The sequence below is a fragment of the Aspergillus pseudotamarii genome, assembly GCF_009193445.1.
Source record: "Aspergillus pseudotamarii strain CBS 117625 unplaced genomic scaffold BDV38scaffold_44, whole genome shotgun sequence".
Classification (NCBI taxonomy): Eukaryota; Fungi; Ascomycota; class Eurotiomycetes; order Eurotiales; family Aspergillaceae; genus Aspergillus; species Aspergillus pseudotamarii.
Genome location: NW_022475058.1, coordinates 197,761 through 209,368, shown reverse-complemented (window position 1 = coordinate 209,368; position 11,608 = coordinate 197,761). Strand labels below are relative to the sequence as shown.

The window sequence follows — 11,608 nt, the reverse complement described above, 5'->3', positions numbered from 1 at the left end:
ATAACACACGCCCAGTTATAAACAAGAGCCTATATCCAGACCGTGTAGGTACTGTGACTAACACACACCAGACCATATTCTGAGTACATAGAACTCCTACAATTCAAACTAACACACAACCAGATCTGATACAGAAAACCCAGATGATCAAAGGAAAGTGCGCAGACCAAATAAGTTATGGCCAAAATGCAAAGAGCAGCATCTGACAGCTCATCAGATAAGAAAGGTAGCCCGCCTGCTTCGCATAAAGCCATGAGAACCTAACGAGCAATAGAACGTCTTCGGACAAGAGTAACCACAAGTCCGTGGGTCGAAAAAGGTGCTTCATAGCCAGCACAGACATCGGATCGATGTAAATCCTGGGATCTATCAGTAAGTGGTCAACTATGTCGAAGTAATAGCGGCTTATTGTATAGTAGCTTATGGCAATAGACAGCGGTGTTTCATTTGACGCATTCAACCCATTGATATCGACGTCCTGACATCCAGTCAAAAAGTTGTACCATCCTCAGATCCCTCTTCACCGCGATATGGAGCGCTGTCTCCCCGCTCACATCAACAGCATTCGCAATCTCATTCAGCTCAATCAAGTATCCAGCAGCTGCTACACACCCGCGATCAACAGCGACATGAAGAGCGGTCCTACCATCGGACGCCCGCTCATGCAAAAGTTCCGGTGCGGCCTTTAAAACCAGAGCAGTCAGACCTTCGCTGTACCTGACTGCCTTATGCAGCACCGTCTCACCCCATCCGTCTTTCAACGCAAGAAACTCCGTCCCATTCATGATAGCAAGCTGAACAAGAGGCTCGGGATTCACAAGAACACGGCAAATAAACTTAAAGTGCTTGAGAGAGGTAATCTTCGCACCTGCACGTAGCACCAGATCGATCATGTTGGTTACTTCCCCTGTTCTTCTAGACGTAGCGACCGTCCCATAACCAGCGTACAGTAGAGACGTCTGTCCTCCACACAGACAAGGTAAGCATGGGTCAGCGCCATAACGTAGTAAGATCTTCGCAGATTCGATCTGTCCTTCACATGCGGCATGGGATAACATGGGCTTTCCAGATAGTGTGTAGGAGTTGGGATTCACACCTGCTTTGAGGTACATCTGGAGGATATCGAGTCGGCCCTGTTTGACAGCCCATGTCATGTTCTCTTCTGGGATAATCTCTTGTTTGTAGTTGAATTTACCGGATAAGGGCTTGTGAAGTATCCTGTCGTAGTATTGCTTAGGTGGAAGGGCGTCTCTCCGGGCCATCTCTCCATCTATGTGTTCCTTGAGGACTTGGTGGATCGATATGCATGTTCTTGAGAGTTTGCTGGCGGATGCGATATCTAGCTCGTTGGTAATCATATAAAGAAGTTCGTTGGGAAGGCTTGCGGGACATAAAGATACTGGATCAAATCATTATGGTACGACTGGTGTTTTCATGGATAACTGCAAGATGGTTTCCCAACAGGTTGGTGATGTCTGAAAGTGAAGATGCCGTTGTTGGCAACTAAGCCATATATACTAATGTTCGGCCTTGCATCAGCATTCGAGGGTGTTTGTTGATATTCGCTGTAACCCAAAAGAAGAATAGAGTGGATATTACCTTTTCTACATGGCTTGCACTTTCAGTCAGTTGAACCCGTACAAGACCTAGAAAGAACCTAGAGCTCAAAGTGCAATGCTTGATTAAAGCCAGACACGTTCCTTATTTATATGATAAAGAGGCCCTATCAGAAACACCATTAAACACGAGACCCTTTGTTTGTGAACTCATTATCGATCTTAGTTGCATTCTACAGAAGAAGACAGTCGGCTCATTCAACCCAACATACACTATCAGAAGCCGTTGAGCAACCCTGATATTGCTGGATTTGGCCCAGAAGAGGACCGTAGTGATCTTCCTGTACAAGCTTATTTCACGGCGGCACAACGACGGTCCAAGCAGATTTGGCGTTTTCTCTTGTCACTGCCTAAGCATTTCAGCATAACATACCTTGGCTGCTTTGCGCATGAGGACCGCACCACTCATCCAATTATTTTTGTTAGATCACTACATTCTAAAACTCATCATCCTACTTATGGTATTAATATTTTGCATACTATAATTTATTTTCAGCATTTGGCTTTCACAGGGGTGTTGACACACAGTTGCGACGAGAAATCGAAGCCCTAATCAACTCCAGTGCCTGTACATTACTAGACAAAACTTCTTCTATGAATCATACCTTTGGCAGAGAACTACCCAATAGTGAACTTCTTCAAGATATTCAGCAATACCGTTTCGATCATGTGCTTATATGGCTTCCATATGATCTTCTTTGCTTTGCCTGTTAGGACAAATACATACACTTCACATACAGACCTCCCCGCATACAGTCAACGATCGACACCCGGCAAGACGCCAATGAGTCAAATAACCATAGAGCATTCATACAACACAAGGCTGAACGCACCGACTCCCCGCTAAGCGGACAAATACGAGGGATCTCCGCCACACCAAAAGGGTCCTGGGGCACAGGACATTCTTGGCGCAGATACGAGAGAGAACGATGACTTGAATGTCCGAGGCCCGCTGTGCCGTTCTATGTTCATGCGGTTCTTTAATGGAGGAGATACTCCTGGAGGGGCGCAGCCCAGCGTTACTAGCAGTGCTTAATGTATATATAGGTGGGGAAAGAATCCACTCCACATGAACTCTGTCAGTATTTCATATCCGCTCTATAAAGGTTATATAAAAATTCTTAGATAGTCATGCAGTCCCTCCAAGCACCCGCGGCGTATGTCAATGCTAGCCTTGACACCCTTCTTTTCGCGGACAATACGCAATTTGCCTTCTCTGTCGGAAAAAGTCTCTTCTCTCGGGCAAAAGACTGTGATATTGGAGAAGGTATAGATCCTAGTTTACCACCACCACCACAACTATTCGAACCGTCCTCACATATTTAGAATCCTGTGGACGAGGATGTTGCTCCAACCTCGCTACCTGTGTATGCCCTATCTTACTATCATCTCTATGGCTTGAAGTCCATTTTTTGATATTGCAATTAGTGCGGAGATTCCTGCTGTCCCATGTCGAGTAAATGCGTCGATTCGTCTGACGGGACCTGTTGCCGGTCCGGAAATGCCAGATGCGGACGTTCTGCTTGCTACGATACGGATTCTGAAATCTGCTGCGGGGAGAGTGGCTACCATTGCCCCAAGGATACGCAATGCTGTGGGACCAAATGTTGTTTTAGTGACGCGCATTGTGAAGATGGGGAGTGTGTGAGTGGGAACAGTGGGAATACCCTGAGGGTCAAGGGTGGGATGACGAAGGTCTGGGCTGTTGCGATTAGTTTGATGATATTGTTTGCAGATTGATACATGACTGCATGCTTTGAGTTTCATGTTATGTAAATATTGTATGGTTGTTCTGTTCATGAGATAGTCTTTCCTTCATTCGATTGAGTCTTTGTGTGGGTGTAATGAGGTCAGACCTGATTCGGTGTATGGAGTACTGAGTATCTGCAGCGATGCTGGTCGACTGCGAGTTGAAACTAGTATTGTTCAGTCGATCGGGGAGGTTTTGTACAAGAACTCGCCCTGTTGATAAAAGGGCTAATATGAGCCCTGAAACCCAGCCAGAACCAGGCGTTCAGAAGACCCTCGTGGGCAAAGGGTGAGCATCACCGGGCGCAAGCAACAGGGAGCTAGTGGCAATCAGATCTTGCTGCGCAGGCTACCCGCGTGCAGCGAAATCCCTGGAAACAGCTGATCGCTGCTCAGCCGTAGGATATCTTGCGACGTCGTGAACCCCACAGGCTTGGGTCCCTCATATTAGCTGTTATGCGGGAACAGAAATATCAGGTCAATTGTTGGCCTCAGTCACTATCAGCTGCTCCGTCCTCGCTAGGAATCTGTGAACTGGACCCGACATCGCTTTGACGCTGCGTATTTGTGCTTCGTCTTCTGCCCTGCATCTGGCGTTCTGTCGAGGTGATTGCGCGCTCTCCAACGAACTTATCACCAGGCCATGGAGCCTGGCACACAGGGCACTGCTCCGCCTGTTGCACGCGGAAAAAGTTGCGAATACAATGGTCATGGAGACGGCCCGCACAGTCACGGTTACCACAACGTTGGCCCTGAGCAGTCAGCAGCTTTTTCCAACAAATACATAAGGTATTCATCACTCACCATCGTGATAATATCCCTGCAGGCAGCGCAGAATTTGATCTTGTCCATCCTCCGGCCATCCTCGTTCTCGTCATTGTACGTCGCCACCAACCATCCTCGTAGCTCCATCAACCCTCGGGGACTTAGACTGTAAAACCCCTTCCGACTCTTTTCAAGCCATCCCTCCTCCACGAGTTGCTTCAACACCGTCTCCGCTTGAGACATAGTTAGCGATTGTGCGGCACCGCCTTGACTCTGCGTCGCGTTACTCGAGTCGCGACGGCTTGCATCTCCGGACGAGGCTTTGGCCAACTGTATAGCCTGCATGCCGCTGACAGCCATCACCTCGGACCGTCTCGTATTATTCGTATCGAACATGGCATCCAGGATGCGCTTGATGAAGGAAATCTCATCCGCGCTGTACGTGGTCGCCAGCTGTGTCAAGGCGTCACTGGTGATATTGACAAGGGCATACACCCGTTCTGGTGTCTGATTTCCCGACCCTTCTGGATCTACCTGCGACTGGCGGAGTGTACTTCTGATTTCCAAATCGAATGGTGAGATGGTGGTATTCGCGGCGGCAATGTATGATGCGAGGTCGTCTTCGGTGACATCTTCGGCAGAGACCTGCTCCCCTTCTGTTCGCATCATTTTAGTTCAACGTCTCACCATGAATTGCTGGAAAGGCTCAATAATATACCATGCACAGAGAAAATAGCGGCCAGAACCGGCCTTGCCTCCGCAAAGGTCATGGTGGAGCGGGCCATAAAAGCCTGCAGAAATGCGCGGTTGCTATCGTCATAGTCACCCTCGTCACTACGGCTTGCCATGTTCGCTATGTACAGTCTTTCCGAATGAAGAGAATATCGTGGATGGCAGCGAGATCAGTAACGAGGGGGTTTGCGGAGAGAAAAGCAGTTGTAAAAGAGATGTTGAAACGCGGTCCACGCGCCTCCCGCGCCGGTTGCCAAGACCAACATTTACTTCCAGATGGGGTAATGCCGAGAAGCTCAAAACTGACCGTCGTTATTGTTTTAAGGTACTCTACAGGTATAAAAGCTTCAACCGAAGACAATTTGAATGCCATAAATCTCGCAACCAGGGCTTGATATCATAACAGTATAAGAAACATTACAGTTGACAGAGGTCAATTCCCCCAACGCCACATGCAGAACACAAAAAGCAAATCCACACCTAATATCTCCGCCTCGTCGGCTCCGGACTGGGGCTGCGACTGACACTGCGGGCGTCCCTGCCGCGCTCCTTCAGCCATTTCTTCGTGCTCAGGCGCAGTTCACGGTCGAGCTCATTGCTGGGGTCCTTTCGGTGGATGAAATTGCAGAATCCGCCACGCACACAACCTTCGCCACTATTTAATCGACAACAGGCTTCTCGGAAATCTGTGACCGGCGATAGTTCACAATATATCGGTCGCGCTGCATACCAGCGGGAATTCAACGCGTCGCAGGCCTTTTGCGCATCTTCTTCGTACTTGAATCGGGCGTAGACGTTGCCGATCAGGTCTAGGGTAAGAAAACGTTAGTAGCAGCTCCGTGCCTCGAGTATTGGGCGGGAAAGAGCTCCAACTTACGATCATTATTGTTGTCACACACTACCAGTTCCTCGATCTCTCCGTACTTGCACATCTCACACCATACATCTTCGTAGAAGGCATCGAAGTGGTTCTGGAGCTGGCTGGGGTTCATCTTGTTCTTTGGGTCGTATGCCGGGTTCTGGTACATGTTTGGCATCAGGATCGTCTGCGAGTATGAAGGCTTGACATGCTTCCGAGAACACCGGTCGCCGTGTCTGCATGCGCCAATCTTATAATAGAATGAGCAGTTGACCTTGTCCTGTTCCGTACCGAAGATGGAGGCGAGATAATTGGCCATTGTTTACGAGGTAATGCGCCGGGATCGAGCGTTTAAGATCTGTATTTGAGAATATATAAATTAACGGAAGACTTCCGGTTGGAATTGAAGGTAACTGTGAGAAAGGACCTGACTCGATTATGTCAGGGAAAGGTGAGCGGCGTACCGTGCGGAGATGTCTGGAGAGAGCTGTTCCTTGAAGATTCTGGATAGCTCGATCACGTGTCTATCTCTGGCTGACTAACGTTTCCGCCTCAGGTGGCAATCATGCTTAATCCTTTTATAGTACAGGCAGACTCAGTCTCGAACCGCTACAAGAATCGCACTTGACTTTGTGAAGCTCAATGAAGGCTTTTATCACAGTAGCATCAGAGGCTATAGCAAGAGTCAGCACCCCTCTACTAATTCCCTTTGGATCATCCATCTTTCTGCAGCCAAACTATACCCAACTACGGCTAGAAATATATATGTTGAATATGGAACCAAGAATATCCCCCTCGAAGCTAGACCTCATCAATGATACGATACTAAACCAGTCACTAATCCCCTTCAAATAACTAACATAGCTGAATGTGACAAGCTGACGATCAAAAATATCCTCTGGATCTCGAAGCAATTCAGCCTAGCTATTACACGTAGTATCCACACAGTTAGAGATAACCACGACTATATAATTCTTCATGTAGCCGCGAAAATTAACACCGCCGGAAATAGCCTACTACATTTATGGGAACCCCAGAGCCCACCTAACGATACCGTGTCAAGCGATCAATAGTGGATTCTAGTCATCATGGTACATCGAATATAACCAAGATAGCCTACTAGTCACGGAGTCCTTGGTGGGATACCCAGGTGTAACATAAAAGTATAGATTTAGATCACTGCCTCGGCATTTGCATTCCGATGTAGGAAAACCTAGACCTAGGGAAAACCTATATCAAGGCATGATGGAAACCTGTTCCCCTCCCGGCTTGCCATGCGTATGAGACACAGAAAAATCACAATCAGTTGCATTGGCAGAAATCGCTATTTTTTCCCCATTAGCAGTGTTACTCTAACGATCAGTACCCTGTATAGCATGTCGTGCTTAAGGGCGCTATGGACTTACCCCAACAGCATCCTTAAAGTCCTACAACCACGGTTCATTAGTATCCTTGATTTAATCTTGCGCAATGGGATTAAGAATAGGCAGCTCACCTGGTGCTTCTGCTTTCCCATATATAATCAGCCTCTTTTCACGGGTAATATTAGATATATTAAACCATAAGCCAGTACTTACACAGAAGTTTGTGGTGCAGAACCGTTACATGATGGTTAGTATCAAAATGAACATCAAGGACAGAGGAAGACTTACTACAACACCTGACTATTGGGAGTATATCCAGTCCACAGAAAACCTACATGTTATCGGATCTAACTGTAATGACTTACGCCATAGACTCCAGCGCTCTTATCCCTCATTAGCATCCAGCTCGGCATAATCCATAAAACAAAGGTGACTTACTGCTCCCTAGACCCAGCAAATGGAGCTACTAGACAAGCGGTACATACTCCAGATTTCGGACATGCCTCGGCTTAGGTATACTGGAATCTACCCTAGCCTATTTGGCTCTAGGGTAACTCTAGGGTCGGGCAACTTGAAGGATTCCTCATGCGCTTATAGAAGACCACCATTGGCTGGGGGCATGTTGTTCCAATCTTTACGAGTTTATGATTGAGGCTTAGATCTTAGAGCTTTCCTTGACAGGAAGAAACGAGAGAATAAATTCCCCTGGTGCTGTCACACCTTAACCCTAATAATTCCATAAATTCTGCATAACGTATCCACTTATAGCAGAATTCAACAATACACAAACTATCTCAGCCATGCTCCCCAACAAACGCAAAAGCAAAAGGCCCAGCGCCATAGTCTTTCGCATCCTTCTCTTCGCGACCCTAATCGCAACAATGGCCTATAGCGCCGTCACCCCACACCAAATGTACAAAGTCACAGCGGAATGTGTCCTGATCGGCATCGCGGGGCTATCCATGGTCGTGCAGGTTTATATCACCTGGGCCATTTTCGCCTGTTGTCTGCCGTACACACCCTGGCTAGGTGTTGTTCTTGACGGAGTTTGTGTATTGGGCTGGATAGCCGCGATCACGGTCCTCTCGTACTGGGATCGCGCGATTGTTTACATGCCGCAGGAAGGGGATCCGGGGGAGTGGTTGGTGTGTGCGAAGGCGCATACGTGGGATAAAGTCCTGGCGGACGATGGAGTGGGTCTTTGGATTAATATTCTTTGGTGTGAGGTTGAGGTTGATGGCCGCCAGAGGCTGGTTGGGAATGGGGCTGCGCGCCAGCAGTTACATGCGCTTATCGGGCTTGCTTCTGTTTCGCTTTTCTTTACGGGTTTGACTCTGTGGTGGACGATCAGGAGGCGCAATGACTATTTTTGACTCTGTGAAGCCGTCTGACTCTACGACTGAGCTTCGTGATATGGGAGGGAAGGGAGAAGGGGCTATTCTCCGGCCTTATATGGAAACTGTATAATCTAGTTAGGCATGAGACTGGTCCCACTTCTCTTGTCAGTTGAATTAGCTTCAATTCTGTGTCCACATTGCCAAACAGATATATCTACCGTAGTTTATATAGACACGACTAACTTCTTCGCACTGACACCTTCAGCCAGTAAATCAATAGCCTCCTGTGTACGCTCCAGCCCTTTCCCAACAACCTCTGGCTGCGGCCTATACTTTATCCAACCCTCTTCCATGGCTATAGTCAGCCCAGTAAATGTACATCAGCTGCACCAGTGTGGTGTAGACATCTGCGATGCGATCAGGGCATGCATGAAATCAATGAATCTCTTCATCCCAGCCACTTCGCAGTCAGGATTCTCATATGGGGGTGTGAAGAGAGGTTATTCACAGCCGAGTATGCACCTTTCACCGTCGCAAGGGCTCGCCTGCCCAAAGTAAAGATTACATGGGGAGTACGTCACCCTAGAGACACCTAGCCCGGTCAATAGGATAGGTGGACCTCTTAACGGCATGTCCAAGGTCGTTCGCAAACCGACTTTCGACGTCCATTCAACAATCAAGGCGGGGCTCCTTCACTTCCGGTCAATCTCCAGAAATTGAAGAGGTTGCCCTGGTTGATGCTGATCAGGGCTCTACAGTTCTCTCACAGGGATTCCACACGCTGTCCCAGATCCCCCCGGACAGTCGATGTTTTGCGGTGGTGCCGGGGCGAGGTAGTCTTGGCCATCTGGGCAGCTTTTTATCTTGGTTAGTTATATTTAGATTTACTTGCCTCTATACTAGTAGCTTACCGAAGGCCGAGTGATATCCTAGTGTATTGACCTCGGTGTGGTGACATTCTGCGGGGGAACTCCATATATGTCAGGGCGATCCACGATGTCTTGCAATATCGCAACGATATTGCTACGGTCAAACCTGTACGTCAGGCGAAGATCCAGTTGGGCATTCAGTCAGGGAATTGGTTGGTCAGCCATAGCAACTTACCTTTGACGATACTCTCTACTGATTCTATAAGGCTACAATACACAGCATATACAGTGAACGATTGGCATTGTTCTCACTTGTCAGACTTGGAAGGAGCGTCTGGATTGTAGAGAACGAACGGATCTTCTTCTTTTTATTCTTCTTCTTCCTCATCCATCCTCTGCTCCCCGGCCTCCATCCCAACTTCCCCCACCTGCTCAACTTTCTTATACTTCAAACCCCTATGTCCCTTTGTGGAAAGAACATCCAGAATCGCCGAGAAGGCCTTAGGCTTCGTGATATCAAAGATATGATCGATCATAAGATCCCCCAAGTGATAGTGAACCCCTGACGTGATTATAAACTACATTCCCGAGTTCCCATCATTAGAAGTTCGATATCTCGCAGTCCACGGCATTGGACAAAACGGGCCTCTCCGGAGCCAGGATAGAAAAACCTCCTAAGCATAGTAGGGTCGTTGGTCCATCCTTCTAGCATCTACTCAGCCGAGACCCTGATCAGACTTGACTTTATAGTGTCATGGTATTAGCTATAACTTACAGAGTTTTCCATGATGCACGGGTGCTAATAAGATCCCGAGGCTTTCCAGCCGAAACTGTTCTTGGTGGAGGTGCTGGGAGGTTATTAGTATCTGTTATCCAGATCGTGTAGATTGGTGTTTGTAGTACCGTAAGCTACCCTGTGGGCTATTAAACGAAGTTGTTGGAAAAGGGAAAAGGAGGAATGTTGAATGACTTTCGAGTCCATATTCACCTCCTTACTAGTATAATTTACTATAAAAAGGAGCATGGGCCCCCCGCATAAGAGTTGACGCTTCATCTACGTCAATCTCTTCGCTGGTGCCGGGCAATAAAAAGGCGGAAGTGATCATATATGTATATATTTTCTGTTACTGGAAAGCCTTCTCACCGCGCAAATTCACCACAAACATTCCTCTGCAGTCTTCCTCTTAGTAAAATTTCCCCAAATCCACAACCCCCCAGCCCTTCTATTCAACCATGTCGCCAATCCATGAGGTTATCAGCTCAGCAGCACAATTTTCCAGAGCTGCTGAGTTTCAGGCTCATGCCTCGCACTTGATAAACGAAACAGAATCATATCGGGAGCTTGTGTATACGGACGTCCCCAAGGATTGGGGGTGGGAGATTGTTGACCATCTTAACGACACCGTCGTGAGACCATGCCGGTAATAAGAATATATACTCGAATCTACACTCTCTCCGAGATCTATATTTATCTTATTATTTTAGGAAACACTACGATTCAGCCAAACGCGTCTTTTGGGTTCGTGTAATGCCAGAAGAGATTCACGACTGTCATCAAAAGTGGTGGCATGATCAGCTATGCAGCTGGATTTCAACCAGACAACTGGCCCCAAATGACCTGTTAGACCTTTGGCCCGGGGCAGGAACCAGTCAGTGCATTTTATCTAACTTGTGTGTACTAGTGCTGTTGCTGATATCTGCAGCCTTCAGCTGTTTTCAGGGCGAGTACGTGGGCTCCCGTCACGAGCCTGACTTTTTTTTGCGATGGGGCACCATCCGCATGCCAAAGTTCGTCATCGAGACTGGATGGAACGAATCCTGGAGTAGACTACAAGACGATATGAACCTCTGGCTTGTGGGCGGAGCTGGGGATGTTGGTGGGGTGCTGTTGTTGAAATGGCACAAGGTTGGTAACTCGAACAAGGTCCGAGGCAAAGCAGAGCTCTATGGCTTGGATCAAAATGGAATGCCGGTACGCAAGGAGTCCAAGGTACTGTACTCGAACCCCTTCACCAACCGGACTCCCTTCTATTGTATCTAACCAAGTATAGATCATATTTCCCGTACCCCCACAGCCCAACAATATCCTTGATCAGATCTCCCTCCCACGGCGCATTTTGTTTGGTCCAGGTAGCCAGGGAGTACTTGACTGGAACATGAATGACCTTCGACGGATCGCAACTACTGCCCTTGGCTTCATGAGTCTTGTACCAGCCTAAATTATATGTGCTAGTGGTAAGATACTTAGGGCTGCCTAAGCACACGTAATGAAGGTGATCCGGGTGATTTTGCCTGGTCTAGAAACACTCGTCGATTC

At 47.8% G+C, this 11,608-nt stretch overlaps 6 protein-coding genes across 6 annotated transcripts; 3 read left to right on the top strand and 3 right to left on the bottom strand.

The window, feature by feature from the left end:
* Positions 1-175: 175 nt before the first annotated feature.
* BDV38DRAFT_272890 (ankyrin repeat domain-containing protein) lies at positions 176-1,154 on the bottom strand (the record flags this gene model as incomplete). The annotated part of the gene is made up of 3 exons (XM_032057576.1): positions 176-419; positions 484-912; positions 949-1,154. 3 exons carry the CDS (start codon positions 1,152-1,154, stop codon positions 176-178), a joined length of 879 nt encoding a protein of 292 aa, XP_031911440.1.
* Positions 1,155-2,669: 1,515 nt separating this feature from the next.
* BDV38DRAFT_141164 (uncharacterized protein) lies at positions 2,670-3,636 on the top strand. Its single transcript, XM_032051434.1, has 3 exons — positions 2,670-2,883; positions 2,943-2,983; positions 3,045-3,636. The coding sequence occupies exons 1-3, from the start codon at positions 2,748-2,750 to the stop codon at positions 3,354-3,356; spliced, it is 489 nt and encodes a 162-aa protein (XP_031911439.1). The 5' UTR covers positions 2,670-2,747; the 3' UTR covers positions 3,357-3,636.
* Positions 3,637-3,856: 220 nt separating this feature from the next.
* BDV38DRAFT_272889 (non-structural maintenance of chromosomes element 1 family protein) lies at positions 3,857-4,978 on the bottom strand (the record flags this gene model as incomplete). Its single annotated transcript, XM_032057575.1, has 3 exons — positions 3,857-4,117; positions 4,170-4,786; positions 4,849-4,978. 3 exons carry the CDS (start codon positions 4,976-4,978, stop codon positions 3,857-3,859), a joined length of 1,008 nt encoding a protein of 335 aa, XP_031911438.1.
* A 191-nt stretch (positions 4,979-5,169) lies between these two features.
* Positions 5,170-6,182, bottom strand: BDV38DRAFT_252693 (zinc finger CCCH domain-containing RNA-binding protein). Its single transcript, XM_032055161.1, has 2 exons — positions 5,740-6,182; positions 5,170-5,671 (listed from the first exon to the last, which is right to left on the bottom strand). The coding sequence occupies exons 1-2, from the start codon at positions 6,038-6,040 to the stop codon at positions 5,343-5,345; spliced, it is 630 nt and encodes a 209-aa protein (XP_031911437.1). The 5' UTR covers positions 6,041-6,182; the 3' UTR covers positions 5,170-5,342.
* A 1,784-nt stretch (positions 6,183-7,966) lies between these two features.
* BDV38DRAFT_285007 (uncharacterized protein) lies at positions 7,967-8,458 on the top strand (the record flags this gene model as incomplete). Its single annotated transcript, XM_032060392.1, has 1 exon — positions 7,967-8,458. One exon carries the CDS (start codon positions 7,967-7,969, stop codon positions 8,456-8,458), a length of 492 nt encoding a protein of 163 aa, XP_031911436.1.
* A 2,066-nt stretch (positions 8,459-10,524) lies between these two features.
* Positions 10,525-11,510, top strand: BDV38DRAFT_285006 (uncharacterized protein; the record flags this gene model as incomplete). The annotated part of the gene is made up of 4 exons (XM_032060391.1): positions 10,525-10,712; positions 10,777-10,940; positions 10,995-11,281; positions 11,343-11,510. The coding sequence occupies 4 exons, from the start codon at positions 10,525-10,527 to the stop codon at positions 11,508-11,510; spliced, it is 807 nt and encodes a 268-aa protein (XP_031911435.1).
* Positions 11,511-11,608: the final 98 nt, after the last annotated feature.

Bases quoted from the DNA above. Each gene is read 5' to 3' on its own strand.
- BDV38DRAFT_252693 (XM_032055161.1), bottom strand. From the start codon at position 6,040: ATGGCCAATTATCTCGCCTCCATCTTCGGTACGGAACAGGACAAGGTC. The intron at 5,672-5,739 runs GTAAGTTGGAGC...TTCTTACCCTAG, and splicing joins GTGTGACAACAATAATGATC to ACCTGATCGGCAACGTCTAC.
- BDV38DRAFT_141164 (XM_032051434.1), top strand. From the start codon at position 2,748: ATGCAGTCCCTCCAAGCACCCGCGGCGTATGTCAATGCTAGCCTTGAC. The intron at 2,884-2,942 runs GTATAGATCCTA...TCACATATTTAG, and splicing joins AGACTGTGATATTGGAGAAG to AATCCTGTGGACGAGGATGT. The intron at 2,984-3,044 runs GTATGCCCTATC...TATTGCAATTAG, and splicing joins GCTCCAACCTCGCTACCTGT to TGCGGAGATTCCTGCTGTCC.